General features: G+C 35.9%; 1 protein-coding gene across 2 annotated transcripts in view; it reads left to right on the plus strand.

Moving 5' to 3' along the window:
- DYNC1I1 (dynein cytoplasmic 1 intermediate chain 1) overlaps positions 1 to 26,324 on the plus strand; it is a 497,106-nt gene that overhangs the window by 108,005 nt on the left and 362,777 nt on the right. For both annotated transcript variants that reach the window (XM_049715134.1, XM_049715135.1), the window contains exons 4-5: positions 13,202 to 13,265; positions 25,720 to 25,756. In XM_049715134.1, the coding sequence (XP_049571091.1) occupies positions 13,202 to 13,265; positions 25,720 to 25,756 (101 nt within the window). The remainder of the gene's footprint in view (positions 1 to 13,201; positions 13,266 to 25,719; positions 25,757 to 26,324) is intronic.

Raw genomic sequence — 26,324 nt, forward strand, 5'->3', positions numbered from 1 at the left:
TTTCCTTTCATAAATTTCCTATGTTGACTTAACTTGGGACAGTCACCTCACAAGGGGAGCCAGCTCTTCCCCCACCCATCCTCACCATCCCTTATTTACTTCCAGATCCATAGTGAGAGTTAAATGCCAGCACAGCCCAAAGAGAGAAGAGTAAGGTCTTCTGCAGGAGGAGATAAAGTATACTTTTCCATTTGTATTGGCAGGAATCTAGGAAACAAACACAGGTATTGCTTCTGAGTGTGTTAGATGAAACATAAGGTTGTTTCAGGCCAAATGTTTTGATATGAATCCTCACAAAGGATTTGTGGTTTAGTGTGTTGGCTCAAGCACCTGGATGTGGTTCTCTGAAGCCTTGGCAATGGGTCTACCATGAGGCTGTGATGCTGGAATTTTTGAGCAAGATGTACAGGGCAGACTTCAAAGGTTAAGTTGATGAGAATGTTGAAGTGGATCTATTGTATTGATACATAGGTTGAAGAGCCACCTCCCATCCTCAATCATAAGCAGCCAGAGAACTAGAAGACATTTATTTACTGAAGCATTAAGGAATGCCTTGAGGAAGGGAGCATCAGCATCTTAGAAAGCAACACTGATTTATTTTTTTAATTGAAGTATAGTTGCTGTATAATATTATATGTTACAGGTGTACAATATAGTGATCACAATTTTTAAAGGTATACTCCATTTATAGTTATTATAAAATATTGGCGATATTCTCCATGTTGTACAGTATATCCTTGTAGCTTATTTTATAGCTAATAGTTTGTACCTCTTAATCCCCTGTATTGCCCCTCCTCCTTCCTTCTCCCCACTAGTAACTACTAGTTTGTTCTCTATATCTGTGAGTCTGCTTCTTTTGTTATATTCACTATATATTCACTGTTGTATTTTCATATTCCACATATGATGTCATACAATATTTGTCTTTCTCAGTCTGACTTATTTCGCTTAGCATAATGCCCTCCAAGTCCATCCCTGTTGCTGCAAATGGCAAATTTTCATTCTTTTTATACTGAGTATTATTCCTTTGTGATATGTACATATACCACATCTTCTTTATCCATTCACCTGTTGATGTACACTTAGGTTGCTTCCATATCTTGACAATTGTAAATAATGCTGCCATGAACATTGGGGTGCATGTATCTTTTTTATTTTTTTTATTTTGAGGTATGCGGGCCTCTCACTGTTGTGGCCTCTCCCGTTGTGGAGCACAGGCTCCAGATGCACAGGCTCAGCGGCCATGGCTCACAGGCCTAGCCGCTCCACGGCATCTGGGATCTTCCCGGACCGGGGCACGAACCCGTGTCCCCTGCATCGGCAGGTGGGCTCTCAACCACTGCGCCACCAGGGAAGCCCCGTATGTATCTTTTTTGAATTAGTATTTTTGGTGGTTTTTTTGGATATATACCCAGTAAGGAAAGTGCTGGGTCATATGGTAGTTCTATTTTTAGTTTTTTGAGAAACATCCATACTGTTTTCCACAGTGGCTGCACTAATTTACATTCCCACCAACAGTGTACAAAGGTTCCCTTTTCTCCACATCCTCACCAACATTTGTTATTTGTGTTCTTTTTCATGATAACCATTCTGACAGGTGAAAGGTGATATCTCATTGTGGTTTTGATTTGCATTTCCCTGATGATTAGCAATGTTGAGCATCTTTTCATGTGCCTGTTGGCCATCTACATTTTCTCTTTGGAAAAATGTCTCTTTAGTTCTTCTGCCCATTTTTTAATCAGGTTGTTTATTTTTTTGATGTTGAGTTGTATGAGCTTTTTATATATGTTGGATATTAACCTCTTATTGGTCATATCATTTGCAAATATTTTCTTTCATTCAGTAGGTTGTCTTTTTGTTTTGTCATTGGTTTCCTCTGCTGTGCAAAAGCAAAAAGCACTATTTAAAAAGCTAGATTTAGTAGGCATGTTATAATGATGAGATATGCATCTATAGAATTGGTGCTGATTTCAATGGGAATAAGAAGATTCTGGGATGGTAGATGCCAAGTGGCTCTGCTTGACCATCAGAGATTAAATGGGAGTGATTACTTGAATAAGTCACAGGGTCTTGGTGGTAATCAGAATATTTTGACTCATAGATCCATTAAATATCATGGCTAATTGGAGCTGGTAAACAGGAAGTAGCGAGCACTATAAGTACCTTAGAAGATACCTGGTGCCATACAGTAAAACATAGAGTAGGAGATAAACCCCGTGAAAGCACAGAAGCCTGCTCTGTGGATGAAGTTTCCAGCATTAACTGGTCTGGACATCTGTGTGAGATACAAGTTGTTACACTTGGCAACATCACTGCAAATGAATAGGGACAATATATAGTGAGCTTTGGGCTTCCCTGGTGGCGCAGTGGTTGAGAGTCCGCCTGCCAATGCAGGGGACACGGGTTCATGCCCTGGTCTGGGAGGATCCCACATGCCGCGGAACGGCTGGGCCCGTGAGCCATGGCCGCTGAGCCTGCGCGTCCGGAACCTGTGCTCCGCAACGGGAGAGGCCACAACAGTGAGAGGCCCACGTACCACACACACACACACACACACACACACACACACACACACACACACACACAAATATATATATATATTTAGTGAGCTTCTTTGGAATTTAGTGCCAAGATATTCCATGTTTGGCTGCATTGCTCCAGACCCCTTTTTTGGGTAACCCGTAAGACCATCAGTTTTATTGGGGCCTAGAGCAAGAGATGGTCAAGGCCAAGGCCAGTGGCATACTGGTCAGTGTTTAATAACCAGCTCTCCAGAAAAACAAAAAAGCCTGATTTGTAGCATTTGCTACCTTTTATGGTATAAGTACTCCCATCACGGCTAATTCTGAGCTACCAAAGTGACATCAACTAACTCACAAAATTCCTGAAAATTTACATGTTGGTTCTCACCAGCCAGTATGAGCTAGATCCAGCACACCACACCTCAAGGCTAAGGTGTAACTGCCTTGCTCTTGGGACTTACCATCCAGCAGACCCACTAGTACATGACAGGGACAGATAGGGATGCTATATGAATGGTCTTCAAGACGTAACATCACAGGGCAGATCTGGAGGGTTTTGAATGAAAGCCTCTTTGGTCACAACCTGTTATCCATTTAAAAAACACTCCTGGCTTGCTACTCGTCCCTGGTTGAAATTGAATTTCTGACCAAAGGACACCAAGACGCTATGTTATCCAATCCCCTGACTCATAACCATTCTCTACTCTTCTATACCCTACTCTGAGCCCAAGCACTTAAGCTTTAAGTGCATCACCGAGGCTTCCTTTTGCCCTCTGGCTTCCACTTGGAGTTGACCAGTGCAAGGACACTGGAAGTCAGGAGGAGAGGGAGGTGAGGGGCTTACCCTTGCCTTCCCCTACTCCTTCCCTGCATAGCTGTGATTTTGGAAATGCCTATGTTCCTCTATGGTCACAGCTCCTGGCAAGGAGCCACCTTCCCCAGCTCCAGCTCTTGCCAGCCTCAAGTAACACAGTTTTCTTCTCTTTCACGTCAAGCTTAGGGATGGTAAAACAACCTCCTGTGGATTTTAGCTTATATCTGATCTTCACCATCCCTTACAGATTCACTTAATCTTTCCCGTCCCTCTGTAAATCATTGCTTCATTACACTCTCAGCAGTTAATTTTGAACATATCCTCTGTTTCCTGCAGGACTCTGGTTGATGCAAGGACTAACAAAGAATTATTCATTATGGCTCCATTTGCAACAGGCAGTAGGGGGAAGTGCGCAGAGGACAGGTTTGGTCACAGAGTGCCTGCATTTGGGTCCTGATTCCATCACTCACAGTTTTGTGACCGAAGGCAAGTACTTATCCATTCTGTCTCAGATTATTTATCTGTAAAATGGAAATAACAACTGAACTTAATGGATTGTGGTGAGGATTACGTGAGCTGATATAAATAAAGCACATAGAAAAATGTTATAAGTGCAAGATGAGTGATAGTGTGGTAAGAAGAATTTCTAAAAGATAGATTATCTGAGTGGATCTGATCCAATCATATGACTCTTTAAAAGGAGAACGATTTCTCCTGCTGATAGCAGAAAGGGAAGTCAAAGGGATTCCAAGAGTGAGAAGGACTTGATGCCATGCCCCTGCTGGTTGGAATATGAGGGGCCACGTGAAAGGAATTGTGCTACATGTGGGATCGGAGAGTGGCTCCTGGCTGACAGCCCGCGAAGAAACCAGAACCTTAGTCCCACAACCCCTAGAAACTGAATTCTTCCAACAACCCAAGTAAGACTGGAAGCGGAGCCTCCAGGTAAAAGCCCCACTGGGCCAACAATTTAACTTTGTTCTTGTTGGTCCTTGAGCAGAGAACCCTGTCAAATTCACGTGGACTTCTGAGCTACAGAACTGTGGATAATAAATGGAGTTAAGTCACTAAGTTTATGGTAACTTGCTATGGCAGCCTCAAAAAACAAATATAGATTGCTGTTTTTATTATTGTTAATAAAAGATAATAAACAATAAAACTGGAATCAACCTAAATGCCCATCAATAAATAATTGTACCTTTGTACAGTGTTTAAATTGTACATTTGTACAGTTGTTTAAAAAGTGGAAAGAAGCTCTTTATGCACTGCTATAGAAAGTTCCTATATATGTGTTTATGTGGGAAAAAAACCCAAAGTACAGAATAGTCTATATAATAGTCTGTATAATATGCTACCCTTTGTGTAATAAAAAGAAGCAAGATTATAAATTTATGTGTGTGTATGCACGTGTGTGTGTGAAGACTCTCTGGAATGATACAGGAGGCTAATAACTGTGGTTACCTGCTTTGAGGGGTCATGAATAAGAACTGGACAGATGGGGGTGGCAGTGGGAGGGAGATTATTATGTACCTTTTTATACTTTCTGATCTTGGTATCATGTAAAATATTCTCTCTTCAAAAAATTAGAAAAGTCTTTTAAAACAAGGAAAAATGCATATTAGAGCTACAGAACTCTAAACACATGGGTGGGCTTACCAATATGAACTATCAACCACGTAAATTGACTTCTTCTATTTTCTAGAATTCCTGGTCTATCGCAGCCCTGAGAAATAAGAGCTGACGAGCAAGAAAGAGACATTCTATGGTTATGGTGGCACCTACAGGACAAACTGAGAATTTTGGTTTGTCAATTTCAGTTTTTCTCCGAGAAAGCTTGGAAGGAAGGAATGTTGAGCCCCCAGTGGAAGAGCTAAGCAGAAGTTTTAATAAGGACTGATGAAGTTATCTCAAAGACATATTTACACAGGTCACACCAGGTAGGAAGTGCAGAGTAGTGAGATAAATACAGATTGCAGAGCCCCATACACGTGGCTTAATATTTTCTCTGTGTCACCTTAGGTAAATGAACTGCAGCCTCTCTGAGCATTAGTTTCTTCACATATTTAGTTTCTTCATACGCACAAACCTGGCCCTTTTGCACAGTTAGAGTAATATTAGAAAGAATACATGTAATGTGTGGATACGGGGCCCGGCACATAGTTCTCATAGCCAGTAGCCAGCGTATTCTTGTACTTTACGTATCCTTCACTGTCATTGCACTCACGAGGCTGACCTCCCTATAAGACTCACCCTGTTTCAACGCACTCCCCACTTGGATGCATATTCAGCTTTTCTCAACTTTCCATAAGCAAGCACATCACACCAAGCACAATTTAGCTTTCTTGAATCTCTTAATATCAAACCTGCATAGCCTCATCTCCCCACTTCTCACTGCACTCATGATTTGGGGTCATTTTTTTAAACTCTTGGTGTGTCTGTTTCATTTTTCTGGAAAAATACTACAAAGTATGTTTAAACATTTTTTAACCTGACACTAACATATATTTATCCATATAATAAAATGACATTTTCTCCTTCGGGACCATAATTAAACTTGAGCCTGACCTTTCCTCACCTTCAGGGTATAAAGGTTCTTCGGAATCTCTGTTGGCCTCATGTCTATATGCACAGCACCACATTTTTAGAGTGATATGCTCTCGTATGTGTGTAAGGCTAAAGCAAAATAGAATCTGAGATCAAGAGCTGAGAGAAATTCATTAGTAATTTTATACTATGAATATATTTTAAAGGTTTTGTAATTCAGTAAGTAGAAATATTTACTAGGGTAACAAACTAGGCAGGAATTATTATTATTATTATTTAAAGAAAATAAATATAGAGTTATGTTTAAGCCTAAAATAGAAGGAGGGTAATTCCCTGCTCCCATGATGTTCAGACCAACTAGAGAAGAGAAAACTAGACAGTAAAGGATGTGATGATTATGATTGAAGTAGTGCAGGATCCAGAAAGAATTAAGAAAAAACAAGGGTAGAAAGAATCATGTTTCCAAGCAGATGGTGCTGCATCTCATAAATATGGTGATGAAGCTAATGACCCAGGGGGTTCTGGGCTGGTCAAATGATACTCTAAAGAGGCATTGCAACAATCCAGATGACGGGAATTACAGAGAGTGACTAGTCATGATTACTGGAAAATCTATGCTGTAGTGGACATAAAATAGGCTCAACCACAGAAAAATGAAAACATAATACAGCAAATATAGTAGTAATATATCATATTGATATTAATGATAAAAATTGCTAAAGAATTCAGGCATCAAATTAGAGAATCATAAACCACATGGCCATATATGGATATCGTGTTCCTTGATATTACTGAAGTTAAAAACAAAGTGAGGGTTGACATTCAGGTACCATAAAAGTCACTAGACAGAGACAGTCATTACTGAAATCGATATTTACAGGATGGAAAATTAGGTGACCCCAAACAACAGTTTAAGAGCTAAACTGCAGAAAGATTATAGAAAAGCAAAACAATACTGATGAAACTAGGATAGCCTGGGCATAAAAAATACATGTAAAATAAATTGTTGTTCAGACAAGCAGAGATGAAGTGAAGAGCAGAACATTTATAAGGGAGGATCTCCCCAGGAAATAATTACAATTTGGGGAGCAACTAAAAGTACAGGTGGGGTGTAATGATATCCCAGTTGAGATAGGCACAGTTAGGACACAGACTGCTGAAAGATGTGGAGATTATTGCGTACCAGAGTAGACTTAGAGAAATAGAAGGAAAAAAGCATATAAGAAATCTATTAGAAAAGACAAGAAAAGATAAGAAAAAAACAAGAAAAGAAAAGAATAGAAAGACACCCCCACACACACCCACTGCAGACTTTATTACGGACGTGAAAACCATTATATCTATCTTATGGACAGGCAACCCCTGAGACAGAACAACAGACCACGTAAGGACAAATGGCTGTCATGCAGCCACAAAACAAAGAGCCTCTGCCATTCCAACAACCAGAGAGAAGGAATGAACTATCACAATCAAAGAGACCAGGGAAAAGCTTAGAACAAGGATAAAGAGCAAACCTAGAGCTCCAAACTAGAGACTTGGCATTGTTTTATCTTCCCATATTAGAAAATGTTTTTCAGGCTTCCCTGGTGGCGCAGTGGCTGAGAGTCCGCCTGCCGATGCAGGGGACACGGGTTCGTGCTCCCGTTCGGGAAGATCCGACATGCCGCGGAGCAGCTGGGCCCGTGAGCCATGGCCGCTGAGCCTGCGTGTCCGGAGCCTGTGCTCTGCAACGGGAGAGGCCACGACAGTGAGGCCCGCGTACCGCAAAAAAAAAAAAAAAGAGAAAATGTTTTTCTATTTAATCTGTTAAAATGTAATTGAACTAAAAACGTTAGGATTACTAGATACGTGACCACAGGTATCAACAGTTTCAGGAAAAATGGCCAAGTATAAATAAAGGAAAAAGATAAGATTTTAAATGTTTGGAAGAAGCACATCAATAGGAGTTTTGGTCAAATGAGATCTAACACCAGCTAGTTGCCTTACTGGAATTCATGAAGTATCCCTTAATACCAAACTCTGAATGAGTCATTGAAACAGACAGAATTAAGAAATTACAAGATATTAGAGAAAACAAAATCAATTTAGCAGTATATATAGTTCTATTGGAGAGGCAAAATTGGTACTAATGACATTACTCACATTGAGTTGTGAAATGTCACATTTTTATTCCCTTGAATAAAGTTTATTCTTGTAAGTTTTGTAGAATTTATTCAGTGCTTTTATTGTGGGAAATTTTTCTAGAAATTTGACCATTTCATCTAGGTTTTCAAATGCATTGGCATAAAATTTTGTTGTTGAGGTGGCAGTAGTCATGGCATCTCAGTGGTTCCTTTTTGATACGTTTTTGAAAAAATTATAAACTCACAAGAAGTTGCGAAAATAGTACAAAAAGGTCCTGTATACCCATCACTCAGCTTCCCCCAATAGTAACACTGTACAATGTGAAAACTAGGAAACTGATCTTGGCACAGTACTACTGACTAGATACAGAACTTACTTGGACTGCATCACTCTTTACATGTACTGATCTTTTTCTGTGTGGGTATAGTTCTATGAAGTTTTTTTTTTTGCTTTACCAGATTTTTTTTTTAACATCTTTTTTGGAGTATAATTTCTTTACAATGTTATACAGCAGTTCTATGAAATTTTATCACTTGTATAGACTCAGGTAGCTGCTATCACAGTCAACATATGGAACTGTTCCATCACACAAAGGCCCTCCATTGTTCTACACTTTTATAATCATACCCCCTCCCTAACCTCTGACAGTCACTGATCTGTTCTCCATCTCTATAATTTTGTCATTTCAAAATTGTATGAATGGGATCATATGGTATGTAACCCTTGGATATTGGCTTTTCTTCACTCAGCATGGTTAGTGATATTGAACATCTCTTCATATGCTTATGTGCACCCATATTCCCTATTTGGTTATATGTCTGTTTCAAACTGGATTTGGTGGGTTTTGTTTTGTTTTTCTAGCTGCATTGTTTGTGTTTTTACTGGTAAACTCACAGAGTTCTTTATGTCTTTTGGATCCAAGACCTTTGTCAGATATGTGATTTGCAAATATGTTTTCCCAATCGGTGGCTTATCTTTCTAACCTCTTAACAGGGTTTTTCACAGAGCAAAAGTTTTTAATTTTGGTGAAGTCCACTTTATCAATTTTTCTTTTATGGATTGTGCTTTTGATATTATATCTAAGAACTCTTTGCTTGCCTTAGGTCACAGAGATTTTTTTTCTGAAAGTTTCCCTCTAAAAATATTATAGTTTTACTTTTTACACGTAGACTTATGTTCCATTTTGAGTTAATTTTTGCATAAGGTGACAGGTTTGCATCAAAATTCATTTTTCTTTCTATGAGGGTTCAATTGTTCCAGCACAATGTGTTAAAAATGCTGTCCTTCCTTCATTGCATTGGTTTTGCACCTTCGTCAAAAATCTGATGGCCGTACTTGTGTAGGTATATTTCTATGTTCTCTATTCTGGTCTACGATCTATGTGTTTATACTTCTAAAAACTTGTCTTGATTACCGCAACCATACAGTAAGTCTTAAATCAAGGTTCTGATTTCTCTAACTTTATTCTTCTTTTTCAAAAATATTTTAGCCAACTCCAGTTTATTTGCCATTCCATATGAATTTTTTGTTAAGATTGGACTATGTCTACAAAAAGATCGTAAGAATTTTTATGTGAATTGCACCAAATCAATAGATAAATTTAGGAATAACTGACATTTTTACTACATTGAGGCTTCCAATTTATGAACATAGTGTTTCTCTTCATTTTATTGGTGCTTCTCTTATATTATCAACATTATGTACTTTGTAGCATATAGTCTTGTAACTCTTTTGTTAGACTTGTGCCTCGTATTTCATTTTTTGAGAGATTTTGATTGGTTTTGTTTTTTTAATTTTGGTCTCCAATTTATTCATTACTAATATATAGAAATATGATTGAGTTTTGGGTGTTGACCTTATATCCATTGAACCTGCTAAACTCACTTATTAGTTATAGGGTGTTTTTTAATGTAGACTAGGTCTCTAAAGACTATACCTGTGTGACAAATTCAGCCCATTGTCTGTTTTTGTAAATAAACTTTCATAAAAACATGCTAATTTGTTTATGTTTTGCCTATGGTTGCTTTCATGCTACAATAGCAAAGTTGAAAAGTTGTGACAGAGACCATTATGCCTATTTACAGCTGAAAATATTTACTATCTAGTCCCTTTCAGAAAAAGGTTGCTGACAAGGTTATGATGTGATATAGACAATCATGTAATATGCAAATAGAGACAATTTTATTTCCTCTTTTATAACCTGTATGCCTTTAATATCCTTTTCTTGCCTAGCTACACTGCTTAGGACTTACAGCAATATGTTGAATAAGAGCAGTAAGAGTGAGCATTCTTTCCTCATTCTCAATTTTAGAGGGAAAGCATTTGGTTTTTCACTGTTAACTATGATGTTAGCTGTAGGGTTTTGTAGATGCTCTTCATGAGGTTGAAGAAATGCCTCTTTATTCCTAGTTTTCTGAGAATTTTGTTGTGAATCGGTGTTGAAAATTTTTTCAATGCTTTTCTGTACCAGTTTATATAATTGTGTGGGTTTTCTTCTTTACCTATTAATATATTGAATTACTTTCACTTTCAAGTATTGAACTAACCTTTTTTTTTCTGGAATGAATCTTACTTAGTTGTAATACACAATTCTTATACACATAAGCTATAAATAGCTTATATACATATCTTATGTACGTAAGATACAAAATTCTTATATATTACTAGATATAATTTGCTAATATTTTTTTACGGTTTTTGTGTTTGTAGTTTTCATGTTTTGTACTGTCTGTCTAATTTTGGTATGAGGGTAATACTAGCTTCATAAAATGAGTTGGGAGATGATTTCTCTTTTTTTATTTTCTAGAAAAGATTGTATAGAATTGGTGTTAATTCTTGTTTAAATGTTTGGGAGCAGTGTCCACAGACAACATCTTGGCCTGCAGATTTTTTTTCTGGAGCTTTTTAATTACCAAATTAATTTATTTGATAATTATGGGGCTCTTCAAATAGTCTGTTTCATCTTTGGTGAGTTTTTGTAGCTTGTGGTTTTCCAGGAATTGATTCCCTTCATTAAATGGTTGAATTTATGTGTGTACAGCCAATGGTAGGGTTTCCTTAATATCCTTTTAATATCTGCAAGGTTTGTAGTGATATTCCCTTTTTCATGCCTGATATTGGTAATTTGTGTCTTCTCTCTCCTTTTTCTCTGTCAGTCCTGTTAGAGCTTTATCAATTCCATTGATATTTTTAAGCAACCAGATTTTTATTTGATTGATTTTTCTCTACTGTTTTTCTGTTTTCAATCCATTGATATCCATTGTCTTAATTATTTTCTTTCTTCTGCTTGCTTTAAGTTAATTTTGCTCTTCTGTCCTAGCTTCCTGAAGTGGAAGCTAAAATTATTGATTTGAGACTTTGTTTTCTTTTTTAATATTAGCATTTAGTGCTAACAATTTCCTTCTCAGCACTCTTTAGCTGCATCCCACACATTCATTTGGATATTTTTATTTAGTTCAATGTAATTTTTTATTTCCCTTTAGGGTTCTTCTTTAACTCAAGGATGATTTTGAAGCATGTGGTTAAATTTACAAGGGTTTGAAGATATTTCTCTTTTCCTTCTAATAGATTTCTAGTTTGATTTCATTATAGCCACAGAACATATTTTGTATGATTCCAGTACTTTTAAGTTTGTTGAGACTTGTTTTAAGACCAAGGGTATGGTCTTGGTGAATATTCCATGTGCAATTGAAAAGAATTTGTATTCCGCTGTTGTTGGGTGGAGTATTCTATAAATATCAATTAGATCCCATTGGTTGATGGCATTTTTCAGTTCTCCTATGTCCTTGCTGATTTTCACTCTACTAGTTATACCAGTTACTGAGAGGAGTGTTGAAGTCTCCACTTGTACGTTTATCTATTTCTCTTTTATAGTTCTGTCAGTTTTTGCTTCGTGTATTTCGCAACTTGGTTGTTTGGTGAAAACACATTGAGAATTGTGATGTCTTTTTGGTGGATTGACCCTCCTTATTGTGTAATGTACCACTTCTTTCTTCTTTGCTCAGAAGTCTACCTTATCTAAAAAGTCTGCTTTATCTAATATTAATATAGCCACTCCCATTTTTTTATTAGTATTTGAATGGTATACTTTTTCTATCATTTTACTTTTAACCTAACTATATCATTATATTTAAAATGAATTTCCTGTTAATAGCATATAGCTTAGTTAGTTATAGTTTTTATCCAATTTCTTACTCTGTTATTTAAGTAGATATTTACATATTAGACATTATAATTTTTCTTTCAACTAATAATAATTTTAAAGACTCATAAGAAGAATGATATTCTGTTATATTTATCCATTTCATTGTTCTTGCTTTATTACTGATGTTCTAGGTTTTTTCTATTACTATTTTCTCTCTGTTGTAACAACTTCTTTCAGCAATTCTTTTAGATCAGGTCTGCTGACAACAAATTCTTTTATTTTTTTTCATCTGAGAATGTCTTTATTTCACCTATTATTCTTGAAAGGTATTTTTGCTAGATATAAAATTCAGGGTTGATAGTTGTTTCCTTTTAGTAATTAAATATATTTTGTCACTTCCTGATGACCCCTGTGGGTTTTTTTTTTATTGAAGTATAGTTGATTTACATATTTTTAAATTTTATTGACGTATAATTGATTTATAATGTTATGTTAATTTCTTGTGTACAGCAAAGTGACTCAGTTATACATATAACTGTATATATATATTCTTTTCCATTATGGTTTGTCACAGAATATTGAATATCGTTCCCTGAGCTATGCAGTATGACCTTGTTGTTTATCCAGCCTATATATAACAGTTTGCCTCTGCTATAATGGGAGTTAGGGATTAGCAGTGACTCCTACAGTTTCTAATGAGAATTTCTCTGTTACTTGAATTGTCATTTAAAATATGTAATTTCTCTCTGGATCTTTTAAGATTTTTTTCTTCCTTGTTTTAGTTTTCAGAAGTTTGATCATGATGTGTATTAAAATGAACTTCTTTGGGTTTATCTCGTTTGTGGTTTACTCAGTTTCTTGAATCTGCAGTTTATGTCTTTCACCAGATCTGGGAAGTTTTTCACCGTTTTGGTTAAAAAATTTCTCATCCCAACATGTTTTCCTCCCTTTTACTAGGACTCTGATGATACAAATGTTATACATTATGTTATTGTCCTGTAAGTCCCTAAGGTTCTGTTCATTTTTTTCAATTGCCTTTTTGTCTCTTTTCAGATTGTGTAATTCTTATTGATCTATCTTCAAGTTTACTGAAGATTTTTGCATCTGTTCGTGAGAGGTATGGGTCTGTAGTTTCCCTTTCTTGTAGTGTCTTTATCTGGTTTTGGTGTTAGGAAATATTGGCCTCATAAAATGAGTTAGGAAGTATTCCCTCTGCTGTTATCTTCTGAGAGAGATTGTATTGGTGTAATTTCTTCCTTAAACGTTTGAAAGAATTCACCAGTGAACCCATCTGTCCCTGGTGCTTTCTTTTTTGGAAGGTGATCAATTGTTGATTAAATAGAAACAGGCCTATTCGTATTGTCTATTCTTGTGTGAGTTTTAGCAGATTGAAGCTTCCAAAGAATTTATCCATTTCATGTAGGTTATCAAATTTGTGGGCATAAAGTTGTTTATAGCATTCCTTTATTATTCTTTTAATATCAATACACTCTGTAGTTATGTCTCCTCTTTCATTTCTGATATTAGTAATTTCTTTCCTTTCTCCTTTTTTCTTAGTAAGCCTGGCCAGAGGCCTATCAGTTTTATTGAACATTTGAAAGAGCCAGATTCTGGTATAATTTATTTTCTCTATTAATTTTATGTTTTCAATTGTATTGATTTTTGCTCTAACTTTAATAACTTATTTTCTTCTACTTATTTTAGATTTAATTTGCTCTTCTTTTTCTTAAATATACAGCCATACTTAGAAAACTCTAATTCTGTAATATGATGGTGTGTTAACCACTTAACTATAGTATAAAGGTTAAAGAAAAAGAGTATTAAGAACAACTATAGCTACTATAATTTGTGACAAATATACAGTATAAAAAGAGGTAAGCTGTGATGTCAAAAATATAAAAGGGGAGGGAATAAAAGGGTAGTTTTTAATATACAATTGAAGTTAAGTTGCTATCAGAATAAACTGGAATGTTAATCTATAAGATGTTTTGTGTAAGCATCATGATACCCACAAAGCAAAAACCTGTAGTAGATTCACAAAAGGTAAAGAGAAGAGAATTTTCATCATGGAAAATCACCAATTCATAAAGGTAGACAGCAAGAGAGGAAAAAAGAAACACTGAAACTACAAAATGGCCAGAAAGCAATTAACAACATGACATGAGTAAGTCATTACATATTAATAATTACTCTAAATGTAAATGATTGAATTATCTAATCAAAAGGCACAGAGTGGCTGGATGGATTAAAAAACAAGACCCAGCTATATGCTGCCTACAAGATACTCACTTCATCTTTAAGAACACATATAGGCTCAAAGTGAAGGGATGGAAAAAGATATTCCATGCAACTGTGAACCAAAAGAAAGTGTGGGTAGCTATACTTATGTAAGCTATACTTAAAGTTACACTTGAAGCCAAAATAGTAAGAAGAGACAAAGAAGGTCATTATTTAATGATAAAGTGATCAACTCATCAAAAAGATATAACAATTGTAAATATATACACATGCAAGATTGGAGCAGCTAAATATATTAAGTAAATACTAACAGATCTGAGGGGAGAAAGAGACAACAATACAATAATAGTAGGGATTCAGTGCCCCACTTTCAACAATGGATAAATCATCCAGATGGAAAATCAACAGGAAAACACTGGACTTGAACTATACTTTAGACCAAGTTGACCAAATAGATATATAAAGAATATTCCAACCAATAGCAAAGAACACACATTCTTTTCAAGTGCACATGAAAGCTTCTCCAGGATAGATCACATGCTAGGCCACAAAACAAGTCTCAAGAAATTTAAGAGGTTAGAAATTATATCAAGCATTTTTTCCAACCAGAGTGGTATGCAAACAGAAATCAATTACAGAAAGAAAAATGGGAAAATTGCAAACATATGGGGACTAAACAACATGCTACTAAAAAACCAATGGGTCAATGAAGAAATCAAAGAGGAAATCAGAAAATACCTCAAGACAAATGTAAATGGAAACACAACTTTCCAAAATCTATGGGATGCAGCAAAAGCAGTTCTCAGAGGGAAGCTTATAGTGATACAGGCCTATTCTCAAGAAATAAGAAAAACTCAAATAAACAACTTACCATCTAAAGGGATTAGAAAAAGAAGAACAAATGAAGCCCAAAGGCAGCATAATTGCAAAAATAGTAAAGATCAGAGATAAGAAGAAGTAAAATAGAGACAAAAAAAGGAAAGATCAATGAAAGCAAGAGCTGTTTTTTTTAAAAGATAAACAAAGTTGATAAATCTTTAGCCAGGCTCATCAAGAAGGGAAGAAAGAGAGGGACTTCCCTGGTGGTCTAGTGGTTAAGAATCCACCTTCCAATGCAGGGGACACAGGTTTGATCCCTGGTCGGGGAACTAAGATCCCACATGCCACAGGGCAATTAAGCCCGCACGCCACAACTGAGACCCAATGCAGCCAAATAAATAAATTAATTAATTTAAAAAAATAATCATTTAAAAAAAAGAGAAGAGGACACACATAAACAAAATAAGAAATGAAAGAGGAAAATAACAGTTGATACCACAGAGATACAAAAAAAATCATAAGAGACTATTACGACAGTCATATGCCAACAAATTGGATAAACTAGAAGTGGACAAATTTTTAGAAACATACAGCATGCTAAGAATTAGGAAGAAACAGACAATTTGAACAAACTGATCACTAGTAGTGAAACTGAATTTGTAGTAAAAATACTCCTAGCAAACAAAAGTCCAGGAACAGATAGCTTCACTGAGGAATTCTACCATACACACAAAAGAAGAACTTAAACCTGTTCTCAAACTATTCCAAAAAAATTAAAAGGAGGGAACACTCCCAAATTCATTCTATAAGGCCACCATTATCCTGATACCAAAACCTGATAAAGGCAGTAAAAAAAGAAAGAAAATTATATGCCAATATCTTTGATGAATATAGATGAAAAAATTCTCAATTTCAACAAAATATTAGCAAACCATATCCAACAATTTATGAAAAGGTTCATACACCATAATCAAGTGGGATTACTCCAGGGGTGCAAGGATGGTTCAATATTTGAAAATTAATCAGTGTGATACACATTAACAAAGGATAAAAAAAATCATGATTATCTCAATCAATGCTGAAAAAGCATTTGACAAAATTCAACATCCATTCATGATTTAAAAAAAACCCTCTCATCAAAGTTGGTATAGAGGGAATATATCTCAACACAAAAAGGCCACTTATGACAAATCCAAAGCTAACTTCATACTCAACAGTGAAAAGCTAAAAGCCTCTCCTCTAAAGGAACAAGACAGGGATGCCAAAGCAATCTTGAGAAAAAAGAAAAAAGCTGGAGGTATCGTGCTCTTTGACTTTAGACTGTACTAAAAAGTTACAGTAATCAAAATAACATGGTACTGGCACCGAAACAGACACATATAGATCAATTGAACAGAATAGGGAGTCCAGAAATAAACCCACAAACCTATGGTTAATTAATCTATAACAAAGGAGGCAAGAATATGTAATTTTAAAAGGACAGTCTCTTCAATAAATTGTGCTAGGAAAACTGGACAGGTACATGTAAACGAATGAGATTAAAACATTTCCTCACACCATATGCGAAAATAAATGAACAATAATTTAAAGACCTAAGTGTAAGACCTGAAACCATAAAACTCCTAGAAGAGAAAATAGGCAGAACACTGACAACTTGTAGCAATATTTTTTTTTGATCTGTCTCTTAAGGCAGAAGAAATAAAGTCAAAGTAAACAAATGGGACCTAATTAAACTTAAAGCTTTTGCACAGTAAAGAAAACCATGACAAAATGAAAAGACAACCTACTGAATGGGAGGAAATATTTGCAAATGATATGACCTACAAGCGGTTAATATCCAAAATATATAAATAGCTCATATAACTCAGTTTCAAAGAAAAACAAACAACCTGATTAAAAATAGGTAGAAGAGCTGAACAGACATTTTTCCAAAGAAGCCATATAGATGGCCAACAGTGAAAAGATGCTCAACATAACTAATCATCAGAGAAATGCAAATCAAAACCACAATGAGATATAACCTCACACCTGTCAGAATGGCCATCATCAAAAAGAACACAAATAACAAATGTTGGCAAGGATGTAGAGAAAAGGGAGCCCTTGTACAATGTTGATGGGAATGTAAATTGGTGCATCCATATGGAAAACAGTATGGCGGTTCCTCATAAAACTAAAAATAGAAGTACTGTTTGACCCAGCAATTCGACACCTGGTAAATATCTGGAAAAAAAAATGAAAATACTAATTTGAAAAGATCGTGCTCCCCAATGTTCATAGTAGCACAATTTACATTAGTCAAGATTTGGAAGCAACCCAAGTGTCCATCAACAGATTAATAAATAAAGAAGATGTAGTATATGTATTCAATGGAATATTACTCTGCCATAAAAAAGAATGAAATTGTGTCATTTGCAACAACATGGATGAACCTGAAGGGTATTTTTTATGCTTAGTGAAATAAGTAAGACAGAGAAGGACAAATACTGTATGTTATCACTTACATGTGTTGTTTAAAAAGTAAAACAAGTAAATTATATAGCAAAATAGAGACAGACTTACAGATATATAAAGCAAACTAGTGGATACCAGTGGGGAGAGGGAAGTGGGAAGGGGCAAGAGAGGGGGTATGGGATTTGGAAATACAAACTACTATCTAAAAAATAGATAAGCAACAAGGATATATGGTACAGCACAGAGAATTACAGCCATTATTTTGTAGTAACTTTAAATGGTGTATAATCTATAAAAATGCTGAATCACTATGTAGTGCACCTGAAACAAACATAATATTGTAAATCAACTATACTTTAATTTAAATTAAATAAATAGATAAATCGAAAATCTTGTCAGACAAGGATCAGGAAGACTTCAAACTGAATGCAAAGAAGACAGTAAATAGTTGTCAACATCAATATGACAGCAATGTTGAAACTGTCTGAAAAAAAAATTTTTAAAGCCATGATAAAATGCTTCAACAAGCAATCATGAGACTGCTTAAAATAAATTTTAAAAACATATAAAGCTTCAGGAAGGAAATGGATAGTCTCAGCAAAGAAATACAAATTGATAAGAGTAATCAAATTATATTGTTAGAACTGAAAAATACAGTAACAAATAAAAATTCAGTGGATTTTTATTCATTCAGTGGATGAGCTCAACACTAGAGTGGAGAGGACAGAGGAAAGATCTGTGAATTGAACAACTGAGATTACTCCAACTGAACAACAGAGAAAAGTAGACTTAAAAAGTGAACAGACTCAGAGGGACCTGTAGGACTATAAAAGAAGAGGTAACATTTGTGCCAACAGAGTTATATAGAGAGAGGATAAGGAGGGCAGAGTTGAAAAAGTACTTTAAGAAACAATAGCTGAAAAAATCCTGAATTTGGCAATAAACGTGTATCTATAGATTCATGAAGTTCTGTGAACTCCAAACAAGATAAGCCTAAAGAAATTCACACCAATATACATCATAAATAAATTTCTAAAAACTAAAGATAAAGAAAAAATGTTGAAAGCAGTCAGAGGATAATGTCACCATACCTACAGGAGGAAAACATTCAAATGATAGTGGATTTTTCATCAAAAACCATGAAAGCCAGAACGAGGTGGCACCACACATTTCAAGTGCTGAAAGAAAAGAATTGCCAACCCAGAATTTTATACCAAGTGAAAATATCCTTCAAATGGTGAGGAAATCAAGACATTCTCAGGTGAAAGAACACTAAGAGAATTTGCCACTAGCAAACCTACCCTAAAAGAATGGCTACAGGAATCTCTATAAATAGAAAGGAAATGATAAAAAAGAACCTTCAAATATTAGGAAAGAGGGACCACAACAAAAAAACCCCATGGTAAATATATGGGTAAATACAATAGGTTTTTCTTCTCCACTGAGTTTTCTAAACTGTTTGATGGTTGAAGCAAAAATTATAACACTGTCTGATATGTCCTCTATGTTCAGAAAATATACTTTTAAAATTACATTATAAATGAGAGAGGAAAAGGGAACACAAAAGGAGGTAAGGTTTCTATATTTCATTTGAATTGGTAAAATGATGACGCCAGTAGACCATGATGGGTTATATACATATAATGTAATATCTAGAATAACCACTTTAAAAAGTATACCAAAAGAGATGCACTCAAAGACATGATCAATAATTCAAAATAGAATTCTAAAATTTGTTCCATTCACAAGAAGGCAGGAAAAAAATAGAGAAACAAAACAGAAATAAGGGGAAAAAAAGAGTAAACTGCTGATTTTAATCTTAACATACAAATAATTACATTGAAAGTAAATAGTTTAAATATATAATTAAAAGATAAAAATTTACAGAGTGAATTATAAAACATAACCCACTATCGTCTGTCTACAGAAAACTCACTTCAAATATAAAGATACAGACTGGTTGAAAGAATAAACATAAAAGGTACATTATGCAAACATTAATCAAAGGAAAACAGGAATGACTCTATAATACCAGGTAAGATAGACTTCCTCTGAAAGAACATAACCAGAGACAGAGAGGGGCGGTTATATAACAATAGAAGGGTCAATCCACTGAAAAGAGATAGTAATCCTAAATGGGTAGGCACCAAACAACAGAGCTGAAAATTATGTGAAACAAAACCTGAAAGAACTCAGAGGAGAACTAGACAAACCCACAATTATAGCTGAAGACTGTTACACACTTCTCTCAACAATTGATAGAACAACTAGACAGAAAATCAGCAAGATATAGAACTCAACAACACCATCAACCAACAAGATCTAGTGGACATTTAAGGAACAATCCAAACAACAAAAGAAGAATACACATTCTTTTTAAATGCACATGGAAGACATACAAATGTCCTGGATCATCAAACAAACCTCATTTATAGCACTAAATGCATACATTAGAAATCAGAAAAGAAAAAACTTAAATCAAATTTAAGCTCACCTCAATAACTCAGAAATAAAGAGAAAAATAAAGAAGCAGAGAAAGGTAAATAATAAAGATAAGAGCAGAAATCAGTAAAATTGGAAACAGAAAAACAATAGAGAAAATGAAACAAAAGTAGCACTGCTAATACACAGAACAATTTGGATAAATCTCCCGGAAATTATGCTAAGTGAAAAAAACTTAATCCCGAAAGTTTACATAATGTGTAATTCCATTTATATAACATTCTTGAAATGACAAAATTTTAGAAAGAAGAGATTAGCTGTTAAAAGAGGCTAATAGGGAGGGGGTGCAGGCAGGAGGAAGTGTGGGTATAAAAGGGCAATATAAGGGGTCCTTTTGTTGATGGAAATGTTCTGTATTTTGAGTGTATCAGTGTCAATGTCTTGGTTACTGTACTGTATTATATAGTAACATTTTGCAAGATGTTCTAATCGGAGGAATTAAGTAAAGGACACATAGGAGCTCTATAACTTTTTACAGCTGCATGTGAATCTACAATTACCTCAAAATAAAAGTTTAACTGCAAAGGAATATATAATTATAACTCTCAAAACTCAATAATAATTGAACCAACTCCCCAATCAAAAATGGTAGAAAGATTTGAACATACATATCCATAAAGATACACAGATGGGAAAAAGGTACATGAAAAGATGTTCAACATCATTAGTCATGAGGGAAGTACTCATTAAAAGCACAATGAGATATCACTACATGCACATCAGAATGGCTAACGTTTGAAGAATGACTGTGTCAAGTGTTGAGGAGGAGGCACAACAACTTGAACTCTCATCATTGGTCGTGAGAATGCAAAATGCCATAACCACCCTGGAAAACATTTTAATGGTTTCTTAAAAGGTTTAACATCCTTATCACATAATCCAACAGTCCTACCCCTATGTTCACACGAAACTTAATCATGTATGTTTATAATATTTATTTATAATCACCAAAAACTGGAAGCAACCCAAATACCCTTCAGTTGTGACTGCACAGTCAAACCATGTTACATCCATGCAGCAGGATGCTGTTGAAAATGAACAAACTCCTGAAAAAATGATGTGGATGTACTTCTAAGGCGTTAGGCTAAGTGAAAGAAGCTAACTCAAGAACTACAATACTCCATGATTCCATTTACATGACATTCATGAAAAGACAAAACTGTGGGGACAGAAAAATCAGTGGTGGCATAGGCTGGAGGTAGGGGAGGATGTTGGACCAGATAGTGACACAAGGGAATTTGGGGGGTGATGGAGGTGTTCTCCATCTTCATTAAGGTGGTGGTTACAAGAGTGTAGGCATTTATCAAAGTTCATAGAACTACATACTAAAAATAGTGAATTTTACTTCACAGAAATTAAGCCTCCATAAACCTGACTTTTTAAAAAAGTACACACACAGGGGCTTCCCTGGTGGCGCAGTGGTTGAGAGTCCGCCTGCCGATGCAGGGGACACGGGTTCGTGCCCCGGTCCGGGAAGATCCCACATGCCGCAGAGCTGCTGGGCCCGTGAGCCATGGCCGCTGAGCCTGCGCGTCGGAGCCTGTGCTCCGCAGCGGGAGAGGCCACAACAGTGAGAGTCCCGCGTACCGCAAAAATAAGTACACACACAAAATTCCCTTGAGAGGCATTCCTCCCGTCCCCCAACCCAGCCCCAAGTTTGAAAAAGGCAAACTATTTCATTATTTCCATCTGTGGAGTGACTTTGATTTTTCAATTCACCCTTCCAACTGAGGATTTACCCATTGGGGTCCCAGCTTAATGCAGTGGGGTCCTGTCTGAATTTCCATCTTCGGGAGTCCTGAAGGTTTGCTTCCTGCTCTGATGTCCTGTGAGACCACCAGCCAGAAAGCTGGAGGTCACCGTAATTCTGAGGTGCCCTTTGAGCAGGCTGGAGCCTCTGAATTCCTCACCTCTTTGATTAATTACCCTCTCCACTCCTTTTTGCTCTCTGAAATTTTCTGATACTTTCCTGCCTTCACTTAAAAATTTTCAGCTTTCAACTTCAGGAAATTAACTCTCCTGAACTAAATATTTATTTTTTAATATTTTATCTAGATTTTTTAGAGTTTTTTCCTAAGAAGTGATTTTTTAAAAATAGAACTATAGTATCCTACACTTTTACTTCATAGCATTTACAAAAATTTCAATTAGTTAAATGCTATTTGAGCGCTTTTAAAAAATTATCTCTCAAAGACTGCAAGTCCAGGGAGACAAAAATCACACCTCTCTCAGTTTCATTCCCAGTCATGTACATTGACTTTTGCCCATAGTATGTGTTCAAGCTGAATGGCAAATTTACATTGTAAAAAGCACTTGTATATTTTAACAAATAAATTACTGATCAACAATGCACATCAATATCATCACTTTAATCACTTATTTTATTCTGTCATTTCAGTTTCTGAGATATATTTTCTTTTACATACGAATAAAATCATATTTATAGAAAATTAATTTCACTTGAGTGCATATGGATATATTTACCCTCCCTAAATAATTTCTAACAAGTGATTTTTTTAAACCATTCTGCCATTTTGCTAGAAATGGGTCTTTCCACATTATTAAGTAGGATGTATTTTGTCTGTGTAGTATAAGTGAAACAGCTGGAGATTGAAAACCAGGTTAGCACACCTGTCTCCTGGTCTTCAATCTCCAGCTGTTTCACTTATACTAACCTTGGCTCTGCTCTTTACTAGCTATGTAACCCCAGACAATTTGCTCTTCTTTTTGTGTCTCTTTCATTCCATTTAGAAATGAAGAAAATGAACTAAATGCTAAGTCCTCTTCACTTAAAAAGTATATACTATTTTGATATTGTAGTATATTAGAAAAACTGCTGGCCTGAAAATCCAGAATCCTGAATTTTAGGTTTGGCCCTGCCACTTCCTAGCTTTCTGCTTTTAGACATGTCACTTTACTTCCTGAGTCTTTTGTTTCTTCATTTATGAAATGAAAGTGCCACAACTTTGGCAACTATACTTCAATACACTGTAAAAAAAAAAATCACAATGTACAATCTAAATATATACAAGTTTTATTTGTCAATCATACCTCAATAAGAATAAAATAAAAATTAAATTAAAAATAAACTTAAAGATAAATTTAAAAAACCAAATTGAAAGTGGTAATATTTACCTCACAGAATTGTGAAAACCGAATTAGATATTATTTATAAAAGTGCTTGGCATATAAAAGGTAAGTAATAAGTCTTAGGAGCATCCAAGTATATGGAATTAAATGATCTCTAAATTCTTTTTGTGTTCCAAAAATCTATGATATCAACCAAAGTCAGCTCTTAAAATAAAAAATAAATAATTTTTAAAAAAGGTTTTGCTGCAGTTCTAATATGAGCTCTCTAGAGGTCTCTGTTACCAAACAAATGAACATGTTTTACTGTTGGTTGCGGAAGTTCACAAACTGAAGGTTTTTTACACTTTTGAGGCAACATAATTTGATTTTCTGACCATATCAATCTTTTCTCATTCATGTTACTGAAGAGGCATCTTCTTCTAATGCTTGCTAGCAACTTTGTACTGGCAATAGATAAGATGCTATTTATAACCATAGCATAATTTTTTAAGGTGAATTTAATTGTCTCACTCCCTCTATTTCAAAAACCCTTAGCCCCAGATATCACCCTATTTTTTCCAAACTAAGGTTATTAGTCAAAATAAATAATCAAACAAAAAAATGGAGAGGTGGTGGAAGAGGAAAAAAAGAAAGAAAAGCAAAATCCCAAGGCAATGTTTTTTTTAACCACTGCTACCCACAGAAGGCTATATATTTCAGGCTGTGCCCACATCACAAACACGTATTTAACTGAAACGAGTGTTTCACAAAGCAGTAGTTATCTTTACAGAGGGAGATGCGCTTTTATATTTTCTGTTCTATCCCATACTTTTTAATGTTGCTTTGACACAGTAGTTAATTCCATGAACCACTAAGGGATGCCACCAGTGGTTTTAAAAAAAGCTGCCTCAAGGGGTTGCAAAAACTAAAAAGAAGTGGTTTGGTGTACTGTGCAGTATGTACTGACAGACCTCAAAAGACTGAAGTGACAAGTGAAAGTGGCAAACAATATGTACCATGTGATTCCATTTCTACAAAGAATGAGTATGCATATATACTTATTTAAAGAGGGTGGGTAGAATGCTGGGCTGGATTATGCCTTCTTTTCCAACCCAGGTTATAGTTGTCCATAAGGGAGCTTATATAAGATTTGGGAGGCAAAAGCAAAACAGCAGCCATTACTCTGAGAAGGTCACCGTGGTCAGATGTGTTGATGAACTGTGGGTCAAAGCTCCTTGTCCATCTGGTATTCCTGATCTCTGGCCCTATGTCTAATAGCAGCTCTGAGCTGTTCAGAAGATGCTTGGCTATGGATCCACAGGGAAGGAGTTACACAGAGGGAATAGCCTCCCATAGTCCCCTCTTGAGCCCACACTGCGGGTTGGACATGTCTGGCTGGCTTCACAGCTTTCCCTACAAGCTCCAGGGCTTGGCTTCCCCATCCCTGCTCCAGGCACCTGATCTCTGACTCCCCTTCCAGACTTTCACTTCCTCACTTCCAGCATTTTTGTAAGGTCTAATTCCTGCAGTAAATGTCTTCTTTCCAAAATGTGCATCATGGTTCTGCTCCCATGACTGAACCCTGAATGATACAGATACATATAAATCAGTTGATAGTAGCTACATCTGAGGAGGGGAATAAAACTGATAGGAAATATAAAGGAGGATGTAGACTTTTCTTTGTAGATGTCTAAATCATGTAAAGTTTTACCATAAAATTCATTCATTTATTGCTTACATGATCCAAAGAAAGGAGAAAAAGGAAAAAGATGCTTTTAAGATACTAAAGCACACTCAGACACAGAAAAGTACGAAGTAGAAAACAAAACAAAACCACCATTTTCCAAACCTTCTAGAATGGATGTAAGTGAATTTATATTCAGATAAGTGACTATAAAAGTGGTAGTGAAAAAAACAAACAACTGATCTAGACTTTTCAAAATTTCAGTATCATGGGGGGAAAGTGGAAACACTGTTTGAGAGCAATGCTTCTCAATTCTTAAGGCACATTTGAATCACCTGGGGATCTGGTTCAAAAGCTGCTTCTGATTAGGTCTGGGCAGGGCCTGATAGTTTGCATTTCAAACTCCTTTCCAGGTGATGTTCATAATACTCATGGATCAGGCTTTGAGTAGCAAAGTTCAAGGAAACTAAAATGACATTAAATCCAGCGTTACCTGTGAACCTACGTTGGATATTGTTTCAAGAGGTCTGGGTGGGGGAGTAATAAAAGTATTTGGAAGACAATTAGGAAAATGAGAATGTGGACTGGATACTAGAAGATATTATAAAATTGATGTTAATTTTTAGGTGGACTAGTGTTATTGTGGTTATATGGAAGAATGTTCTTCTTAGGAAAGGCATCCTGAAGTATTCAGGGTAATGTGTATGATGTATGCGACTTTCTATGATTTATAGATAAATTTCTCTTGCTGTCAGAGAGAGAAAGGGAGGTACAGATATAGATATTTAATAATTTACTTTTTTCCTAGAAAACACAGATGGGTGAAGAAACAGAGACAGAGAATGGTGAGTAAATGACCCCAAATTGCCAGCAGTGGAGGTGAGATGTGACTTGCTAGTTTGGAAATGATAACATTGCACTTTACCTGATCTCTGTGCTCCCGGAAAACTGCAGATTAAGAAATCCTCTCATCCTCTCGTGTTCTGGGAAAAGACTTACTGCAAAGAACACCCTTCCCCATATGACTTAAATAAGATGACCCCCCACCACCGCCTTGTTTACTTAGGACAAAGCCAGACACAAACCCTCGAAATTCCCATTCTTTGTCATAAAAGATTTGCTGAACTGTTTGTCCCCACTGAACAATTTGAACAAAATGCCCACTAACTTACCTCAACCAAACTTTAGTTAGGCTTCTGTCCTTCCCCAGAGCCCTGAAATTTGGCCCCAGGGGTTGCGCACTGGAATGTGGAATAATTTCTCCTTAACGACATCACCTGCTTAACTTTCTGATCATGCCACCTGCTCATCTACTCCCTTAGTTCCTGTCCTTTCTGGCCTTGTTTATGCCTCCCCATAAAACAAACACATCTTTCTCCCTGACCACTGAGATGCTTATAGATCTTAGGGTCA

Source organism: Orcinus orca, chromosome 9 (genome assembly GCF_937001465.1).
Source record: "Orcinus orca chromosome 9, mOrcOrc1.1, whole genome shotgun sequence".
NCBI lineage: Eukaryota > Metazoa > Chordata > Mammalia > Artiodactyla > Delphinidae > Orcinus > Orcinus orca.